This window comes from Pipra filicauda, unplaced genomic scaffold (genome assembly GCF_003945595.2).
Source record: "Pipra filicauda isolate LSUMZ 115617 unplaced genomic scaffold, ASM394559v2 scaffold476_size470866_pilon, whole genome shotgun sequence".
Taxonomy (NCBI): domain Eukaryota; kingdom Metazoa; phylum Chordata; class Aves; order Passeriformes; family Pipridae; genus Pipra; species Pipra filicauda.
Window position 1 is genome coordinate 183,026 of NW_024104616.1, and position 20,791 is coordinate 203,816.

General features: G+C 34.5%; 1 protein-coding gene across 7 annotated transcripts in view; it reads left to right on the forward strand.

Moving 5' to 3' along the window:
* Positions 1–20,791, forward strand: part of MYCBP2 (MYC binding protein 2) — a 179,727-nt gene that overhangs the window by 95,816 nt on the left and 63,120 nt on the right. For all 7 annotated transcript variants that reach the window (XM_027744280.2, XM_039386244.1, XM_039386246.1 and 4 more), the window contains 15 exons: positions 180–386; positions 1,107–1,238; positions 1,771–1,949; positions 4,821–4,963; positions 5,740–5,840; positions 6,754–6,972; positions 8,237–8,462; positions 8,765–8,883; positions 10,443–10,530; positions 13,500–13,552; positions 14,708–14,880; positions 15,111–15,255; positions 16,846–17,058; positions 19,513–19,568; positions 19,974–20,089. In XM_027744280.2, coding sequence (XP_027600081.1) covers positions 180–386; positions 1,107–1,238; positions 1,771–1,949; positions 4,821–4,963; positions 5,740–5,840; positions 6,754–6,972; positions 8,237–8,462; positions 8,765–8,883; positions 10,443–10,530; positions 13,500–13,552; positions 14,708–14,880; positions 15,111–15,255; positions 16,846–17,058; positions 19,513–19,568; positions 19,974–20,089 — 2,170 coding nt within the window. The remainder of the gene's footprint in view (positions 1–179; positions 387–1,106; positions 1,239–1,770; positions 1,950–4,820; positions 4,964–5,739; positions 5,841–6,753; positions 6,973–8,236; positions 8,463–8,764; positions 8,884–10,442; positions 10,531–13,499; positions 13,553–14,707; positions 14,881–15,110; positions 15,256–16,845; positions 17,059–19,512; positions 19,569–19,973; positions 20,090–20,791) is intronic.

The following is a 20,791-nucleotide window of genomic DNA, read 5'->3' on the forward strand; positions in this document are numbered from 1 at the left end:
CTTTTTAGTCAGTATTGACTAGAAGGCTCAGTAGTGACATATTCTAATGTTTATGAATTGAGTTTTAAAATTTACCCAGTTGAAAATCTGGTAATTTAATTCACTTAACTTTGCTTTTTTAAAGTTTTCTAGCATGTAGCAGTTAATATTTTCTGACACCTGTATTTAATTTTCTACAGGTTGATGGACTGAACTCTCTCCATTCGGTCAAATCCACTCCAAACCGATTCACTAAAACAAGTCAGGGAAGAAGCTGGAATACTGGGAATGGATCCCCTGATGCAATATGTTTCTCTGTTGACAAAGCTGGTATAGTTGTTGTAGGATTTTCTGTTTATGGTGGAGGAGGAATTCATGAATATGAGTTGGAGGTTTTAGTTGATGATGTAAGTACTGCATTTGAGAAAATATTTGAAGAAAAGTAACCTCAGAGTTATTTATAATATGTTTTATAATGTAATATTGTAATATTCTTGTACAATCTAGACTCCCAGTAAAATGGTGCACTGCTAGTACAGTTTTTTGGTTTGCTCATGGTGGAGATTTCTGTTTTATTGCAAGCTACATACTGTATCTAGTAGGGTCCTTATCTTGGTTATTGTCGTGAACTCTTTATTATAAATAATATTTGAAGTATAGTGGGCTTTTCACTTTCTGCAGATAACTGTAAATTAGTAGCAGTTAGCTCTCTGCAAACTGTGAATGAAAATAAGTGAAGGACACCAAGTTAAAACCAAAAATTGAAAAAAAAGGATAATAGCCTACTGGCATGGTCAGGCTGTACCTGCAGACGTTTCATGTACTGTTGATGTACTCTCTTAGAAGCAGCACAAAACTGTACTGTGGGTTCTTGTAATGAAGACAAACCTCTGGTTTTTTACACTATAACTGACGGTTCTAATATCTTCCAAAGGGCAAGCATAGGTTGCTATGGGAAATTAACCTCTCCTTCTTAGGAGAAAGGCTTTACTATTGAAAAACCTGTTTGTTTTGTTTGTAATGCCATGTGTAAAAATTTATTGAACGAAACATAACTTGCACTATTGCTTGCGTGTGTCATGTACTTACATTATAAATGTATTAATGACTCGATTTCTTTGAATCAGAGTGATCATACTGGAGATGCAACTCATTCTCATAGATGGACGTCTTTAGAATTGGTTAAAGGAACTTACACCACAGATGATTCTCCTAGTGACATAGCTGAAATCAGACTTGACAAAGTCGTGCCACTGAAGGTAAATAAGATAAGCACGCATCTGCAGGTTTCGTACAACTTCTTTAGATAACAAAAATCAGAATGTTTGATGTGAATTGTTTGTGTATACATTCACAAGTTGATCTTGACATGTTTGCTTTGTAAAGTCTCAGTTTCACCCTGTAACTGAAAAGTTCAAATCCTGTCAACTAAAAGAAATTAAATTTCATTTTTTTTAATAGCATAAGGTAGATCATAGTTGTTTAATAATTTTAGAATATTTTTGAATATGTAACTTTTTTTTTGTTCAACTTGGTAGCTAACTTTCTTGGGTACTTGGTTACTCTTAAAGTAATTAGTAGTAATTTAAGTTATGGCCCATAGTTTGGGAACATGGAACAGCTTTGATATTTGTTAAATGCTAGATCTTTTTTGGTTAATTTCATTTGTAAAGTGCTTTGAAAAACTTTTCGGACTCTCCACTATTAATATAAAATAGTAGATTTCCTAGTACCGTGAAGCCATAGATATTTGTTTTATATTGCATATTATTTTTGGTTCTCCTTTTTAAGGAAAATGTGAAATACGCAGTTCGTTTGAGGAACTATGGAAGCCGGACTGCCAATGGAGATGGCGGAATGACCACAGTTCAGTGTCCAGACGGTGTAACATTTACATTTAGTACATGCAGTCTGAGCAGTAATGGCACTAACCAGACGCGAGGACAAATTCCACAGATTCTGTATTACAGGTTTGTATGTTGTCATGATCCATTTCTAAGAAAAGTGAATAAAACCATCATAGTGCTATTATGCCACAGCTGTTTTTAAGAAGTAACAGAAATAAATGTATCCGAGTGTGTTTGTGGTGCCGCTTCCAGCCTTGTTTTAGGTTCTTTGTTTTTTCGATTTGGCAAATTATTTGATGTTTGACCTCTCTTAGAAGATTCATTGTTTGTTGCTTTAAAGCTGTAATACAGGGAACTGGTAAGATACACTACTTCAATTTCTGTTTTTTCTATATCCTAAGAGATTTTTGAGAGACTACTCACCGGAATGTTTATCTGTCTGATTTACTCAGCTATTTCCTCAGTTTCCAAAAACAATTGTATCATGTAGTGAAGCAAGCTCTATTTATATGGGAACTGCCTCCTCTCTGACTTAAGAGCTTAAAGGTATAAAAAAAGGAATTGTAGCTGCCTGAAGAAAATCAGCTGAAACATCTGACTGTCCTGAAGGGAAGCTTTACTTCAGCCTTTCAGGATGGCAGTAGGAATTCACTTATGGTAATGCTTTTACAGAAAACATTGCTTTCATGTTTGAGGTGCTTGCCCTGATACAAAGACACAGTTTTCAAACTGTCAGTACAAGGCTGATCAATAGAAGATGCAAGGAGTAATAATTTACTTTTATGTTTGATGATGTGTGAGATGTACCTACCTAATAAAAGATGAAGAGGCAAAATAAGTAGTGCTACAACAAGAGACGTATTTTGGACTAACAGGCACAAGAATATGTTGCTCTTCAGAAAATTCTAAAGAACTAAAGTATGAAGAAAAGTGGCCAGCAAAATTATAGTAACGGTATATTTGAAGATACAGGATAGCCCTAATCTATGTCAAAACATGAGATTGTCTGTGCTTAAAGAATCAACAGACCTCCCTCTAATTAAATTATGATTTATCAAGAAAGCAAAACATAAATCAACAGCCAGTGTTTCTATGGGAAAATTGTGCAACATATTGGGAGGAAGGTGCACAAAGATCCAGTTTTTCAGTAAAAACAGTAATTGCTTATTAAAGAATGGAGTTGCAGTGGTGCATGATACTTTCATTGATTTGTTCTCCTGGAATCTTGGACATCTGTGTTTAGGGTATTCCTCCAGCATTTAGAGGAATTTAATGGGAAGTATCATAATTAGGAAGTATCATTATGTAAGAAGGAGGAAAGAAGGCAAGGAAAACTTTTATTTTCACTCCTAGATTGTCTGCTTTTATACAAGCAAAAGAGGAAATTAAAGAGAAATAACAATATCTTTGATTTCAGAAAAGTGAAGGACATCATTTCAGTAATGGAAGCTTCAAGGCATTCTAACTTAATAATAAAATAATATATGGAAAGAAACCACACCGAAGTCTTGTCTTCAGATCAGAACAGTGTCAGGTTTTTGTGTTTCAACTGATAAAATTCGAAAAAGCTTTTGAAATTTTGTAGTGCCACAACTCAGAACTGTTACAGAATAAATGTAACTGTTACAGAATAAATGTTGGAAAAATTTGCAGCTGCTGCCTGTAATCACTGTCTTTTGAAGATTGTGTGGACAACAGAAATTAGCATTACCTGTTTCATGACTATAGTTACGGACCTAATTTGAGTATTCACAGTTTGATGTATATAAGACTTGAGGTTTTGATTTAACTACAGCAAAGGAACAAATGTTCAGTCAACTATTATAGAACAGAGATTGTAAGAGTCAGACTGTTTTGTTTGAAGGATACTCAAATACAAATCAAATTGTTACTTATGCATATGCAAAGAAAGGCCATATGGAAAGAAGTGTGTTAACACACTTCTCATAAGGGCAGAAAAGTTTTGGACGGTTTTGTTGGAAAAGTGCTCAGTTGAATTTCACCTGCTGTCATTCATTAATAAATCTAAATGAAAAAGGCTTGAGGCTGACAGCAAAATTACAGTTCTAGGACACATTGCCATACAAAATAATCTTTTTAAAATAATGAATAATTTAGGTTGTAGAGAAGGACGGGTATCCTTGTTATTCACTAAACTGCTCAGAGTAAAATTTTTGAGCATTCTGAGGTGCGAGTTCTGAATTATTAATATTCTGGAATGACGTTTTGAAAGATCAGATTTTTCTGGACAAACATAAGATATCCAAAAGACAATAGGAAATTTTGCTTTACATGTTGACTAAGTGATTTTGTTTCTCTATGCCAAGGCTTTATCACTATCATATTGAGGGCTTTAATTAGTTTATAATTGTCATTTGACTGCTTTGAAAAAGCAAATCCAACCAGAACTGTTATATACCTTTTTTAAATGTATATTTAAATATTTTGTGCATAGTATTGTTTAGGAAAGCCTAACTTTACAGAGTGGATTTAAAAGAAAAAACTATTTGTTAAAACTGTTTGTTAAGCCCAGGACTGTATTTCAAAACCAAAATTAATCTTTGAAATAGGGAGGGAGAATCTTTTTCCCTGTTATATTAATGCAGAAATATCTATTGGAACAGTTTTACTTGTTTTTGTGATGCATTTAACATTGCTCTGTTTTTATCAAGATACATGGTTGGCCTTGGAAGAACATAGCAATTATTACCTTTCTGTTATTTAAAAGGCATCTAGTCAAAAGAAACGTTCCAGAAAAATGCTTTTAATACTTTTTACCAAATAAAAATATTCTAAAGGGCTAACACTGAGGCATTGCCTCCAAAATATCCTCCATGGTTTCTTTGATTGCTTTATCATAATAGCAAAAGTAATGTTTCCTTTATTGCTTTATCATAAACTGTTGTACTTATTCTATACCAAAAATCAGTCAGTCATTTGTTTTAGTGTCATTTTATATTTTGTGAACTTACTTTAACTTAATCTACCATCTAGGAGTGAGTATGATGGAGATCTGCAATCACAGCTGTTGAACAAAGCTAATGAAGAAGACAAAAATTGTAGCAGAGCTCTTTCTGTCGTGAGTGCTGTTGTTCGAGCAGCCAAAGACTTGTTACACAGGGCTCTTGCTGTAGATGGTAAGGCTTGAGAAAATTTACCTTTCAAAACTTTTCAGTTTGCTAGCAACCAGTAATAGTAGAATACAACTGCATCCCAGAGTTGTGATGTTTATCTTTTTCTTTCCAAAGAATATTTCTTTCCAAATATTTTTCTAACCTTTCATTCCTATAGGTATCAGACTGTGTAACTTTATGTCATTGAGTTGCACTTGAGATATCATAGATAGATACCTCATATAAATTTGCTCATCAATTTAGCAAGTATTGTATTAAAGCTGGTAAGATTCTTTGTTTCCAAAAGGTCTTCCATGTTGGGTTATTTGCAAATTTTATGCATGTTTTGCACAGTGGTGGTAGTCAGCAGGACTGGTGAATGTAAAGAATTTGTAAGCACTTAAATATCCATTTTTGAAAAATGTAGACATTAGCCATTGTAGTAAAAATGTCCAGAATATTACAGAGTGCTATAAAAATTGATTTGAAGAGCTAGGAGGACTTCGTTGTGCTAACTTTTATACCATAGAAAATACGAACACGACTTCACAAAACGTCAGAGAATGCAATAAAATAATGCTCTAACAGAAGGAAATTTTTGAACACAGAACTGTATATAATGATATGTTTATCTTGGGTTAACTTGGCAGATTCAGAATTTGAGAATGCCTAGATAAGGAAAACAATTCAAAGTGAAAATAAAAGTTTTAACTTGCAAGAAGCAAACCAGAAAAATAAGATGTGTTTTGAACAATGCTACATTTATTCATAATACCTGTGTTTTAATTATCTTTATTTAGCTGAAGACATTCCAGAATTGCTCAGCTCTTCCAGTCTGTTTTCCATGCTGCTTCCCCTCATAATAGCCTACATAGGACCAGTAGCAGCAGCTATTCCCAAGGTATGCCCCTCAACAGAAATTGCTGAAGAAATGTGTGAATGCTATGCAGCGAAAAGGTTTACTCTGAGATTCCAAACGTCTTGATGTCTTACGATTTTATGAATTAATGGTTTATATTTGACCACTTTGACTCATTATGAATTTTCTGAGAGTCAAGAATTTTAAAAACATGTAATGACTTTTTTTAACTTGAATTGAAAATATTACAAAAAAAACATTAAGGAGACAGAAAGAAATATGACAGGCTTTACCAGTAGTGAAAGACAAGGCATTAGAAGGATGTCATTTACAGGTCATTGATGAACACAGATGGTATAAAATGTTCTTTTATGTTATATAAATTCTATTTTTATAGTAAAGAGCAAAAGCATTTGCTCATAAATTAATATTATTTCTACCAAATTTAGAGATGGGAAGATGTCAGCTCTAAGTAAAAGAATCTTATTTTCCAGTGGCAAGTGTTTTGCTTTAGAAGTGTTCCATTCCTTTGAAAATGTCTTAAAGATTACAGGGAACAATGCAAAGCATAACATTACATGTATTAAAATAACTATGTCATTACAAAGTATAACTGAACTATGACTTCAGTATGGTATTTGCTTTCCATCAACTCATGCTTACTTGTTGTTACTGTCCAGGTTTTTTAGTAGAAGCTGTTTTAGTGAAAATATCCCTCAGCTGTATACACATTCTTGTGTCAGCTTTGGCGAGTCTCCGTGAGGAGTATTTGAGATTAATGTAGCGGTGATTCTTCTGTCGAGATTGTGTCGATGCAGAATTGAAAAATGAATAAATTAATTGTAGCTAATGATATTCTGAGAATATCCAAACAACTGTTGTAGAGAAATGGAAGTTTGAGGGAATTGTTTTCACCAAGTTATAATACTTTATTGCATGTGGTCTTATGTTACAGGTTGCTGTTGAGGTCTTTGGCCTAGTACAACAGCTACTTCCTTCTGTGGCAGTTCTGAATCAGAAATATGCCCCTCCAGCTTTTAACCCAAATCAATCTACAGACAGCACCACTGGAAACCAACCAGAGCAAGGGCTTTCAGCTTGTACTACCTCCAATCACTATGCTGTTGTAGAAAGTGAGCACCCCTATAAACCTGCCTCTGTTACACACTATAAGGTGAGCACAATTTCTAAGTGCATGGGTAGTTTCTTAAAAACTTGATATGTAGGTTTTCTTGAGTCAGCATTTACTATCTGAAAAATTGTTGCCATGGATGATAATTCATATTTCTAATATAGGAGACAGTTTCCTATGTTATTGCAGTACTACTTCCTGGACAAAACTCTTTCTCCATTAAGTATAGTGGAAACTAGTGAAGTTTTAACTCCCTAACTCAGGTATATACTTTAAGTCCCTAAATTTGGTTAGTCTTAGATTTTCCTACTGTCATGCACAGTTTTTTTTCCTCTAACTGTACAGATTGTAGAAGTTCAAAGTCTTTATGTATACGTTATATAATCAAATATTAGACTTTCTTACCTAACGCTAAAACAGTGTTTTGTAAAATTATTTTATGTCAATTCTAGTTGAATTAATATTAATAAACATCAGTATAGAAGGGATGGTTTTTTCTAGGTGAGTAAAGCTCTCAGGCATAAATTACATGTCTGAGAGATAAATCCCTTATTTCTGTTATTGAAATAATGAGCTCTGCAGTCACATTGATACCACAACTCTAAATCCAGAGGTAGCAAACTTGTAATCAAGAGCCTGAAGAGGTCATCGGTTACTATTCCACTGTTCCACTTGCTTGTACTGTGAGATAGCAAGACATCCACTGCAGAAAATATAGCTTCCGTCTGATCATCCTGATGCAATAGTGCTTGTTGTTGTCCTTAAAGTTTATGGAGCTCATCAGAAGCCTTGGGTTTAGTGGTTACTGTGTTTGAATTTCTGTGGCTATATGCTATTGTACTGCAGGCCATATTCCCAAATGTGATTCAGCTGCTCTGTACTTTTCTAGGATTGCAGATATTCAGTATGTTTATTGAAGTTTGAGTTTAAAAAGGTATATGAGAGCTCAATGTTCATAGTAGTCTGTGATTGTTTTGTTTCATGAACCTGTGCAGAGTTCTTAAAAACAATCACTAGTGGTGTTGGCACAAATACTTAATCCGAATATTAAGTTATAATACAGGATTATAATTGAGTAAGGTGTTAAAGCATTTCAGGTGTATATGAAGTTCAGGTGTATATGGAGTTCAAAGAATAGGTTAGGTTAATGTTATTTAAAGCATATCAAAACAGTCGTAACAGAATTACTTGATTAAATCACTTTGTAGACTAAAGAGTTAAAACTAAAAGGAAACTAAATAAATATTACAAAAACCTCCAACAACACCCAAAACTTGGACATAATTAAACTATTGCTTTGTTTTAGGTGACTTTTCCTGAATGTGTCAGGTGGATAACAATAGAGTTTGACACTCAGTGTGGCACTGCTCAGTCAGAGGATGTTCTTCGTTTACTAATTCCTGTCAGAATTGCACAGAGCCTGGGATTTGGACCAAAGCATGCTTCTGTTCATGAAAACCTTAATTCATGGATAGAACTGAAAAAATTCTCTGGATCTTCAGGATGGCCTACCATGGTATTAGTATTGCCAGGTAATAAATAGATATTGCGATAATTAGTAGTAATGTGAGTTACTGAAATAATGAAAAAAAAAGTTGTTTGCTAAGATAATTTTGCAGAAAACTCAAAGTTGAAGTGTCTTTATCCAAGCTGGCAATCTGATTATGTTTATGGTAGGTTTCTTGCTTGAAGTGTTAGTCTGCTTTTTTTCCCATGGTTTTAATTCACGTTATATATAAAGCCTAGGTTTCATATATATGCACGTAGAAGAAACGTGCTAAAAGAGGAGGAATATTTTATTTATTTATTTTGTTTATGCTTTTACTTTTTTAAGGAAATGAAGCTCTTTTTTCCCTGGAGACTGCGTCAGACTATGTAAAAGATGAAAAAGCTTGTTTTTATGGTTTCAAATGTTACGCAATTGGATATGAATTTAGTCCAGGATCTGATGAGGTAAGGAAAAAGTGAGATGGTTACAATTGCTACACCTAATTAATTTCTGTTATAAGGCTATTTTTTGAGGGTATAAATATTTGTATTTCCACTTCTGACTAAATAACATTAGCAAAGTGTTTTTAGATTAATTTTAAAAAGGTTTTAACATTTTTTGTTACAGATATTATTGATTTGGAATTCTTCAATCGGGATATTATTGGAATGACTTTTTCTTTGGTTTGTGGCAGTCTGCAAATAGCTAGTGTGGTTTTATCTTGTATGTCAGTGGGATGTAAGATTTCCTAAAATTCCCACCTACTGTTGCATCAGAAATCCAAAGTTTTGGGGCTCTCAGATACAAAGTGATCAGTATTTTACTGTCACTGCCAATTCAATGCCGAATTTGCATTATTTTTCCAGTGCTCGGTTATATCAGAACTCTCAGACTCCCTAGAAATACTTGTGTACATTTAGACTACCTGAGATTTTAACCCGTGGTCTCCTCATCTTGCCTTTAAGGACAAATTGTTTCCACCACTGTTTATTGCAAAGGGAAGATGAAATTTCTTCATGTCCTTGACCCAGTGCTTTCTTTTGGCTTACTTTAAGAGACTAGTGAAAATGCTTAATATGTTCTATAATAAATCCAGAAAAATAACTCTTCCCTTATCTTGGGAGTCACTGGGCCTGTTGCTTCACATGAACTTCACAAGGTCTCCATCTTGCTTACACTACAACCCTCACAGAAGATTTATATAATCTTATTCCTGGATTTTGTTCAAGCTAAATCATGTCTTCAGATTTTCAAAATGTGAAGTTCTTTGGAATTTCGTAACTTATCGGATAAGAAAACGTACTGTAAGATTATTAGCTATGGTGGTCTCATTTGCTTTCAGCAAAATCAGATCTATAAATTCTACAGATTATCTAACTGTTGTGTGTTTGAATAATAATTTATGCTTAAGCAAAAAAAAACATGCAGGTGTTTGTATCATTCATTTTCTTTAAAGCATTTATGAACAAAGCTGCTGGCATGTTTTGACCTCTCAGTGCTAAAACATGCTAGCCAATGTATTATCCCCTAAAGAAAAGCCTTAAGTAATTATTTTCAAACATACCTTTTTATAGCACTAACACTCTAAAGTTTTATATATAGAAAAGCAACTTTTATAGTGTAAAAACTACCTTGCATCTCAGGACTAAAAAACACCATAAGTAACTTAAAGTGATTGGACAGACAGTGCAAGGTTGTCATTCTTTTTGCAACTTTGTGGTGAAATTTTCTGAACATTTTCCTGAAGTGTTACCAATTATCATATTCAGATATTCTTACTAGGCTACCAGAAGCATGGTAACCCATTTATTAATGGTTTTACCAAGTGGAAATTATTCTAAAAATTTTGGTACACTGTCCTGTGTCACAGCAAAACATGACAGTATCTGTATGACAAGAAATTTATTGCTGAGAAACTTCAAGCTGGGACAAAAATATTTCTTCACATAAAGCATAGTTAGGGAAATGCATTCATTGTCCTATTTTCTGGGACACTAATTTTGAGAATTGTTTTAATTTGAAGGGTATTATTCAGCTGGAGAAAGAACTGGCAAATTTAGGAGGATCATGTGCAGCAGCTTTGATGAAGAAAGATCTAGCACTTCCTATTGGTAAGTCCTACTCAGAGGACATACTTCCTTACTTCATCATTGTTCATGTCAATGTTTTCTGAATTTATACTACATTTAAATAATATTGTTGCTTTTAGTTAGAGATAATAATACAAAATTGGTTCTTAAAGCTAAATTAATCAAAAAAGATAATAAAGTGAGGGTGTTTTCTGCTTACATCTTTCCCTTCATGTGCATATGGGGAGGAGGGGAAACCTGGTCATTTAAATCTGAATGATTTAAATCCACAGGTAGTGTATCAGTGTATGAAATGTGTCTCACAGTTTCCTCGTGGTACTTCACAAATGTGCAGGTATCATCTTTGTGTTTCTCTTTCACCATCTTTTCTCCCCACACTCCATACCTTTCTGAATGAAAAAAATACCTGCAGCATTGAATTGCAAAAGTTAAAATTACTGCTTAAAACTGAAAGTGACCCTTGCATCTATAAACCTTATAGCTAAAAATATTTCTAAATTATAGCTTTTTTTACAATTAAAGAAGAAATTACATACTTTTACAGCAGATGCAGTAAATAAAGGTTCACAGTAACCCAAATGCAATTTAAAATGTAAGGAAAAGTAAGAGTTTATGAACAGTATTGCATATGAAGATTGAATTAGAACTTCTAATGTTGCAGCCATAGTCGGTGTAATATAATTTCTCCTAAACAGCATCCATATATAGGAAGAACAGGTTCATAATATATAATAGGATATCTTTTTGATAATTTTAATTTAGGAGTGCAAACAAGAGCTCAGGCACAGTTAATGAGACTGGAAGTGTGTATTAATGAGCCAGGAGAGCATTGGTCAGTGTACAGTTATAATCACTAAACCTGCTTTGAATTTTTTTATCCCAATATTTTGCTTGTGTATTTGAATGCACAAATTTCTTACTTTATGTTGCAAGTAGGCACTTCAATTGCACTGGTAGATCTGTATTTCACTCTCAAAAGTACAGGCAATTCTATAGTTGAAATAGTGCCCTCATCTCGGCCTCCAAACTCCTTAGTTTTGTTGACTTCCCCAGCACCTTTTTGCTGCAATTGAAATGGTTCTCAAATATACTGTATTACTGACATTCCTAATCTGCAGAGCCCCCATTCCTAATCTGCAGAGCCCTGTCATCTTTTTTGTGGAATAATGTCCTTTAAGAAAAGCCTATGTAGAGTCATACAGTCAATAATCACATAAAAGACTTTCTTGTAATGCATACACACAGGAAGGCCCTTTTTAGTAGACTTTTCATAGTTTATTTTGTAATTTCTACAGCTTTACCTTTTTTTCTGTGTTTGGATGTATGCAAGCTAAAGAAAGTAACCTAAGAAAAAGGCTCACTCCATGAAATAAGTAGCAACTTAACTTGCATTGCCTCAGCTTCGGCATTTGGAACTTCGGTATCTGTAGCTAAGCTAGTAGCTCTAACCTTCTTTTAATTTAGACATATTCAGAGGATGGTTCATCTTGTCCTAAGATGAAAATGTAAGAAAAATGAAAGTCATCACCCAAAGGATGCACCTGTTTTCCTTCATTTGCTGTAAAGCTATCTTGTAATACCTAAGTCAGAGCTCATTGTCTCATTCTTCTTTGCCCAAGAGCAGGTGAGGTAAATCCTGCTCCATTTCCCAGCTCCTCTTTAGACCTCTGGATCCAATTAAGTACTCATAAAACCTGGAAATTTTAATGAAGACAATAAGAAACTTCATGAACCTTCTGTCAAGGCAAATAGGATGATTGAACTGATTTTTATGGCTTGTTACTGGCATCCTTGTAGGATCCTTCTATCTTCAACTTTATTTGCGTGATTTATCTTGGTGTATTGTCTTTTGAGAGCTTGTCCTTTACAAAGAGGTACCTTACTTTTTCGTAGTTGTTGTAGTGGGTATATTCAGTGTGCAAGTAGTCAAATATTTGTCTCAGTATTACTCTAGAACCATTAGGAAAAAAAAGTGTTTTGAAGAAGACCAGGAAGCTTTTAACCTTTTTTTCTCCAAAGGAAGATAGACCAGAGAAGTGATTCCTTCATATATTAGGAAAACTATCTCTGAGAGTACACTCAAATACTGTTTGAGTTACCATGTTCAAAAGGTCACTCTTTCTCCTTGCCAGTTGTCCAACACTTAAATTTAAGATACTTCTTAAATTTAAGAGACAGATCTGGTCTATGATCAAGCTCTAACTTAAACAGCAGTGTGGAATTGATTGTGTATTTAACATTATTTCTTAATTGTTTCAAATTTAGTAGAAATTGTTTCTGAGGGCAGAATTTTTATACATCCTTATTTCTTTGAATTTTAAAAATACCTTGGGACTTGATTCCTTCTTATTTCTCTTTCTTTCTTCTGACTAGTAGAATTGCCTGACACATTTTTGAGAAAGAGTAGAAATATGGTAACCTCATCTGTTTTACTATTCTGTTAAAAGGCTGTGTTTGGCAATTCTGGTCAACGTGGAATCAGACTTTCAAGTTGTATTTGTGAGAAAGAAATATGATGTAATAGTATGTATTTGGGTTTTATCTTATAGGAGAAATCAGAATTTACAAAATTGTATGAAGTTTATCAAGTTTTTAAATAATTTCACTTAGGTAAGCTCCTAAAAGGGAGCAGTTGGTCCTCCTTGGTACTGCTTCCCAGAAACTATTTTTACTTTCCAAAATCTTTATCTGAATGTATCTATTTGCATCCAAAGATTTGCCATACATACTGTCTTGGAGATAAGAAGACAAGCACCAAATTTTTGTTGTACGTAATGTCTACTGTTCATTTGTGTGTGCACTGAACTACACAGTACTGCATGTTTACTATGTTACTTGAAAACATTAATATTTCAGCTACTGGTTGAACATTGTGACATAGCATTATGCAAACCTAAATTTTATCATGTAAAAAGCTTCACAAACCAGAACTGAATTTCATATTTTATTATATGTAGATAACTGTCAATATTACTGTTATATTTTTACAGCAGGTAATGAATTTGAAGAGGATCTTGAGATAGTTGAAGAGGCCGCCTTACAGGTAAACTGCGGCTTTTTATCTTTTGCTGCATACTTGATCACATAGTTGCACTGAAACTCTTTGACTGCTGTAGAAGAAAATAATTTATATGGTTTTTACAATAGAATAGAATCCAGCTTGTAATGAAACAGTTTATGAAAGTCTTACAGAAGTTTAGTGTTTCCATTAAATCTTTTTTTATAATAAATCTATGTAGGAAAAAAAATTGATAAAATATATAGAAAGTTAGATGACAAAATATTTCAAAATATCTAAGTGTTTGGCATAAGTTGCGCTATTTAGCAAATTTTAAATGTTACCAAAATTAATCTGTCACGTATCTTTGTAATTAGAGAAATAAAATAACTTCTTCAGTTGAGTGGTAACGCTAATCAGGTCCCAAATAATGTGATTGCAGTTGTTCTGGTTTGTTGATGACATTTTGTTGGTTTTGATGGTAGCTAACGCTGGTCAGTAGCTCCCCATGTATAGCCTCAGCAGATGATGAACTATGAAAAAAGGAGTTTTCGCGTTCTCTCTCCTTCCTAGTTATTTTCACAGCAACTGTTTTGAAATTCGGTTATCACAGTACTTGGTAGAAAAAAGTATCAGTGCTACAGTCTGACACCATTGCATAGGCCTCAGATAACAGACTAGTAATAGAAATTGACTAGGAGGAATCAGATGTTCCTTGGAAGAGATATTTTTGTCATCAGTCTGTTCTTGGGCACACCATATTCTAGTTCAAAATTTGAGCTAGGAGTGTGCATGCAGTAAGAGATCTGCCTTTCTCTATGCTGTATTCCTAGCCTTTTATTTTCTTTTGAAACATGCTCATTAGTCACAATTTCAGAACAGCTTTCTTCAGTCTTCTGCTCACAAATCAGCAGTTAAGGATATTTTTAACATGTTACTTTGTTCTGTTCTCCAGAAATTCTCCCTCAACTCAAGGTCACTTAATCTCTTTTGGCGTAAATTATTGGTTAATGAACTGGGCTATGGCTTTTTTTTAAACTTCATCAGAGTAAAGTTTATTCTTCTCCTCCTTGAATGGTTTTCGATGCCCAAAATGTCTGTACCAATGTCAGTGTTGTGTTATGGGAATAACATGTAAGTTACTGAAAAGCTGGCTTATGTCTCCATCCTTTCACCCCCAACCTCTACCAAAAAAAACAGGTGTGCAAATCTCACTCGGGCATTCTTGGGAAAGGCTTGGCACTATCTCACTCACCAACCATTCTGGAAGCTCTTGAAGGAAGTCTTCCACTGCAGGTGCAAAGCAATGAACAGTCATTTCTGGAGGATTTCATTGCTTGTGTACCAGGATCAAGTGGTGGACGACTTGCAAGGTAAAACTACACTGTTGCTTGTGTATATGACTAGCTATAGAACTGTAATAGCTATTTGAAAATAGCTATTTGTTAAATAAAACTGTATGGCTGTATTGTTTCCATAAAACATGTATGTATTCAGACTTTCTGCATCTTGTCTTAGCTGGAAGTCATATTTGTACAGAGTAAGAATTTCTTTTTGGGGGGCTATAAGAGATTTTAATCTTAGGTGGTTCTATTTGCCATAGGTGGCTTCAGCCAGATTCATATGCTGATCCGCAAAAGACATCATTGATTTTGAATAAGGATGACATTCGATGTGGTTGGCCAACTGTGATTACAGTACAAACAAAAGACCAGTATGGGGATGTTGTTCATGTTCCCAATATGAAGGTAATTATTGTAATATTGGCTGTTCATCTGCTTGATTGTGCTGTCTTTTAGTTTTTGTTGTAGGTGTTCCACAGAACACTCTTGTATAGAGCAGAAAGTGGCATTTGTAAATTCAGTGTAGTCAGACTTTTTTACCACTAAATCCACAAAATTATTGCATTCTGTTTTATGCCAACACCATTTCATGCGATTTATACCTTGTCTGTAGAGAGCTACACATGTGCAATTGGGGAAATAATCAGTCATAAGTGGTGTTTGCTGGTGATGATGTGTTAAGGTGACAAGAATCCATAGACTTTGTGATGAAAAAAAAGGAACCAGAAGCACATTGATGGACCATCTTATTTTATTTTAGACTAGAACAGTACTTTTCCCTTTTCTGTTTCTAATATTTGGAAGTTCCTGTAGTGTTTGCAATTAGTAAAAATAACTAGCAAAAAGTAGGGTTCTTGGATTTGCCTTCATGCTCTTCAGTTAATCACTGAATACTGGAAAGAAAGTGTTCTTGACAGCCTTAGGTAGAGTTAGAAGAACTTTGGACATTTTGGAGTAAAACCTTTGTATAGGCTGCTTGATTTAAAGTAGCAAAGCAATGCAAACAAAACAAATTAAACACAAAATGGTTTTTTTGTAGTTCTGATAAATTAGGCTATTTCTGTGTTTTAAAGCTGATTGTTACTGTGAGGTAGTTCAAGCCCTAAAGTAGATGAAGTACCATTTACAAAAGCATGATTCTTTTGATAAAAGCTCTCAAATTTATTCTTCGCATATGATGTTATAATTGAGTTACCTTACAGTGAGCTGTAAACTTAATAATAAAACAGGGGTTCTACAACAGTAGCACAAGAATCATCTTAGTCACAAAAACAGCTTGAGTGAAACTTTTATGTGTGGTTACTGACTTAAATTTGTGACAGAGGAAGTGGAAAACTCTGAAGTAGTGATTTTATCATATCGGTCAGGAAAAGGATATGTCAAAATGTTAGCAAATGTAGGATGAGTAACATATAAACTTACAAACTTATTTTCCAGGTAGTCTGCCTGTTTTTCCTCAGAAAGCTGTGTAAAGTACTTCATTACCTTCAGTAATGGAGGTCTGTGGTAGCTCTGGGGAAAAAAATCAGTTAAAATATGCATTGAAGAGCACAGTGTAAATGTACAGTGCTGATGTAGTAAGACAGCAGAGCAAGGCAAAATCCATTCTGGCCACTGGTGATCCAGATCTGTCAGTCCCTGACGATTCCCTCTGAAACCTGTGCACTCATTTGGAAGGCTCTCTTTCTGCTTTGTAGCATTTTCTGTTGTTGGAAAACTTCACCATGCATACCAGGCTACTTCCCATGGAGTGCTGTGGGACTGGCAGAACTCCAACCCTTACTGATGGTGTGCCAAATCAGTTGGGTGCTTCTCTCCTGTACATTGACATTTTTCGGAGATGCTGTGCTTGGCTTTGCAGATTGTTAAGAATAGATACATTGGGTTTTGGCACAGCTGGATTTACAGTGAGTGCTATAAGCACTGTACTGTATCAACTGTAAAATAATGTATTTTCTCTCTAAATTGTGTTCTCTATTCCACATCATATTGCAGGTAGAAGTCAAAGCTATTCCTGTTTCGCAGAAAAAAACATCCTTGCAACAAGAACAAGTTAAAAAAGTACAACGGATACCAGGGAGTCCTGCAACAGCTGCTTCCCCTAGCAGCGATATGACCTTTGGAGGACTTCCTTCACCAAAGCTTGATTCTTCCTACGAGCCAATGATAGTAAAAGAAGCTCGATATATTGCTATTACAATGATGAAGGTAAATTACTGTCATTTTAGCAATATAACTGTAAAATTCAGCAGTCAAAGTGTGTAAAGGTGTGTGACATAGAAGGAAACAATTATATTTAATTTTGGTCACAATCTGAAAATACATTGGTTACAACTTATTCTGATTATATTTAAGTTCAACATAAAATTAGGTACATCAAAAGAACCAGTTGCCTAAACTCTAATGCAGTTAGGCTGAATTAGCATTCAAAATAAAAGTTGTCTTTGATTTTGATTCGACTGATTAACAAATTAGACTAAGTTACTCAGGAGAAATAAATTAGCTGTTGAAATGGTGGAGAAGTCAAGCCAGTGTGTCCGTATAGAGTTGGAGTGTTGCAATGAATCCATATTAAAAACTAGAACTGGTAAACATAGGAAAATATCAGAGCTCAGCATAGTAAAAAGGTCATACAAATGATTTGTGTATCAATACATAAATATTAAGCAGCATCTGATGAAATGAGCCAGTGTCAAACAGATCAGCTCAGAGATGTTTCCAGAGCAGTTTTTAAAGAGATGACAGCTAGTGTTGATTTGAGTATATTATAGCACATGCAATAAATTTACATATATGTAACATGTATTGACCCAGTTAAGAGATGTGACATAATGTGTACAACTAGTAGTTGGACAGCTTAATGAGACATGATTAATCAGGAGTTAGAGAAGAATAATACTTAGTATAATCAGTATGGATTTATGGGGGGGCGGAACCACCAAAGTAACATCTTTTAGAGGGTACAGGGTCGTTTTTTGGAAAAGGATAGTGCTGCAGTACCTCTCTGTAAGCAGTGCAGCTTGTCCTAATGGATCAATGAAAGAACTACTGAATCAACGTAGTGCACAACAGATCGTTTAAAAACTCGTTAAATCACATGCCTGAAAATATATTTACAACCAGGGAGTGTATGTAAAGGATATAAGGGTGACTTTGTTGGTTTGGGTTTTTTTATTTGGACTGCTGCAAAGATCACTTCTTGCCTTGATGCTACTTGCCACTTTAAAAGGTAACTTGAGGCAGGGCAGAAATACATTATTTATTCTAAGTTATGACAGATTTCTGACAACCATTGTCCACAGGAACCTTCTGCTTCTTTTCCAGTAAGAGGTGTCAAATCTGTTCATGCAACTCTGAGGGTGGTATATCTTGTAATGCAATTGGATACTGTGGAATAAGTGATGGTGGTACGAGTGCAGGGTGTTCAAAAATTCTTTTTTAGATTTGACAGATCCTTTGAGTGATGAATGCTTCATATTAGGTCATTAGTGTGTAATGTTTTTTAATTGATTTGGGCCAAGTTAAAATGAAAATGCAAATATTCCTTTAAAGTCCTCTTAGTAGATAATAACAGTATGCATCTTCATAAAGCTAAAAGTAAAAAGTAAAGGACTACACCAAGGTAAAATACAAAAAGTATCTCTCTTCTTGTTGAGACATGCTTGATTTCCATGTGTAAATGCCTTTTCAGGGAATCTTCCCAAGGTTCCTTTCAGATTAGGTCCTTTCTATTAAAAATTTCAACTTTATGAATTCAAGACAGGGTCAATATTCTCTTCTACTCCCCTCCCTCTTTACTAAGCACACTCATTTGAGTGTAAAATGCAGATATCCCCAATCTTTATACCAACCTACATGTTGTATCAGTACTTGATACATCTAAATATGATTATAAAATGTAGTTTTTCACTTCATGACAATAAATTATGACATGTTTGGGGGACTGATACCCAAAACTACGTCCTTGTATAGACACCCAAAGTGGCTCATCTGCATGTATGTTCAAATGTTCTTATCGTACCTTTTGTTGGTTTTGATTTAACATGGGAATCTGGTAACTCAGCAACTGTTGCACCCTGGAGAGATTCTTGCTGAGGGACTTTTTGCACTTCTAGGACTGCTATTATTTACTTACGGGGCTTTTCGGAGCAGTGATTTCACAAGAAGCTGTGGAAGTGAACCATGTCTTTTTTGTAGTGGAAATCGATGGAAGGATCACCTCAATATAGAGGGGGTTTCTTCTTCACTTGAAAGAAAGAGTATCTGAAATTCCACTAATAAATCCACTGGGCTGTTTTGCAGTTTTTGACTCGCAGCATGTTTGCTTTCTTACCTTCACATGGTCTTCAGTGTACTACCTGGATTCAAAAGCTTTTTGTACAAGTGAGATTAGAAGAGATTCAAAGACTTGACTGTGAGCAGAGGCATTTTGTTAGCAGTAACTGTCTTTAGTATCTAGATAATGGCTCTTTAAAGAGAAAGTATATTCTTTTCATGTATGTGTATATATTTCTGTGTTTCGGAATTTGTTTCTGATTCCCTTATAAATGCTTCTGGTGAGTGTAAAGTTAGATTAATGTATTCTTTGAGAAAATGCTCTGCTTTTTTTTATTCAAGACAGTAGTATAACTGATTTTATGTTTGAATTCAATCTGTTTATAGGCATATGAAAATTATTCCTTTGAAGAACTACGCTTTGCTTCACCAACACCAAAGAGGTAAAAATTAAAGAATTTCTTTTTGATGGGGACTTAAATTAACATGTCCTGTCACTTCTGTTTACATCCCCCCCCCAAGCCGTGACTGACAGGTAGAAACAAAAAAGTCAAGTATTATGTATTTTCTCACATTTAGTGATTTATTATTTCTTAACTGTTCTAATGTTGATTTCTTATTTGTATTATTTACTCTCTGGATGTGTTCTTTACTGGAAATAAATGTGGCATGGAGAGTTATATTTTCATATGAAATAATAGGAAGTTAGTACATTGAAAAGGAAAAAATTGTATTTGGATGATCTGATAGGAAAAAAAAAAAAGTTAATTTTCCCAACTCAACATTACAGATGATCTCCAAGAAAACAGTAACTGTTTAATGATTTTAATTGTTTTGTTTGTGCCTAGACCCAGTGAAAATATGTTGATCAGAGTCAATAATGATGGTACATACTGTGCAAACTGGACTCCTGGAGCTGTTGGTCTCTATACCATTCATGTCACTATAGATGGCATTGAAATAGGTACTTGATTTTCACTATATTTAAGCATAGATTTATATAATATCCACTTTGTATACTGATAAATGTATGTCCTGGTCCTCATAAGGTTTAATATTATAGTTCATAGCAAAACTTAGCAACCAGGTTTTGGTTCAGAAGCCTTCTATGTAAATCCCTCTTCTTTGTCAAAAGGTAAAAAAGACCACAGTTATTCTCACAAATCATGTATTTATAATGTGGTTAGACTACCAGATTGACAGATTCTCTTATTCTCAACCCTCAGTGTTGAAAAAGAAATGTCTTGCTTCAGCTGAAAGTGACAGAGATGTATAGTTAAAGGGGAAAAAAAACTAGCCCAACCTTGAAGAACCTGAGGAAAGGGGAAACTGTTCATGACAATGCAGGAATAAATATTTTCATTTCTTCTGTGGAAAATTGAGAAAATGTAGTCTTAACTGAGACTCTACTTGAAGTCCTAATTATTTGTACTAATTTTTAAATTATTTTGGTTCCTTCCTTGCTGAAAATTTTTTAGTTATCTTGCTAGTCCTAGACTACACTAGACTACACTGTGAGATATTATGTGGAAAGAGTGTACCTCCAAAAAACACTATGTTGAAGCTCTCATGTTAGTCATACTGGTGGGATGGTGAAGATGGTAGTAGAAACATTGAAAGCATTGTAGTTAGGCCCCGATCTGATGGGAGGGTTTGAGTGGATTCA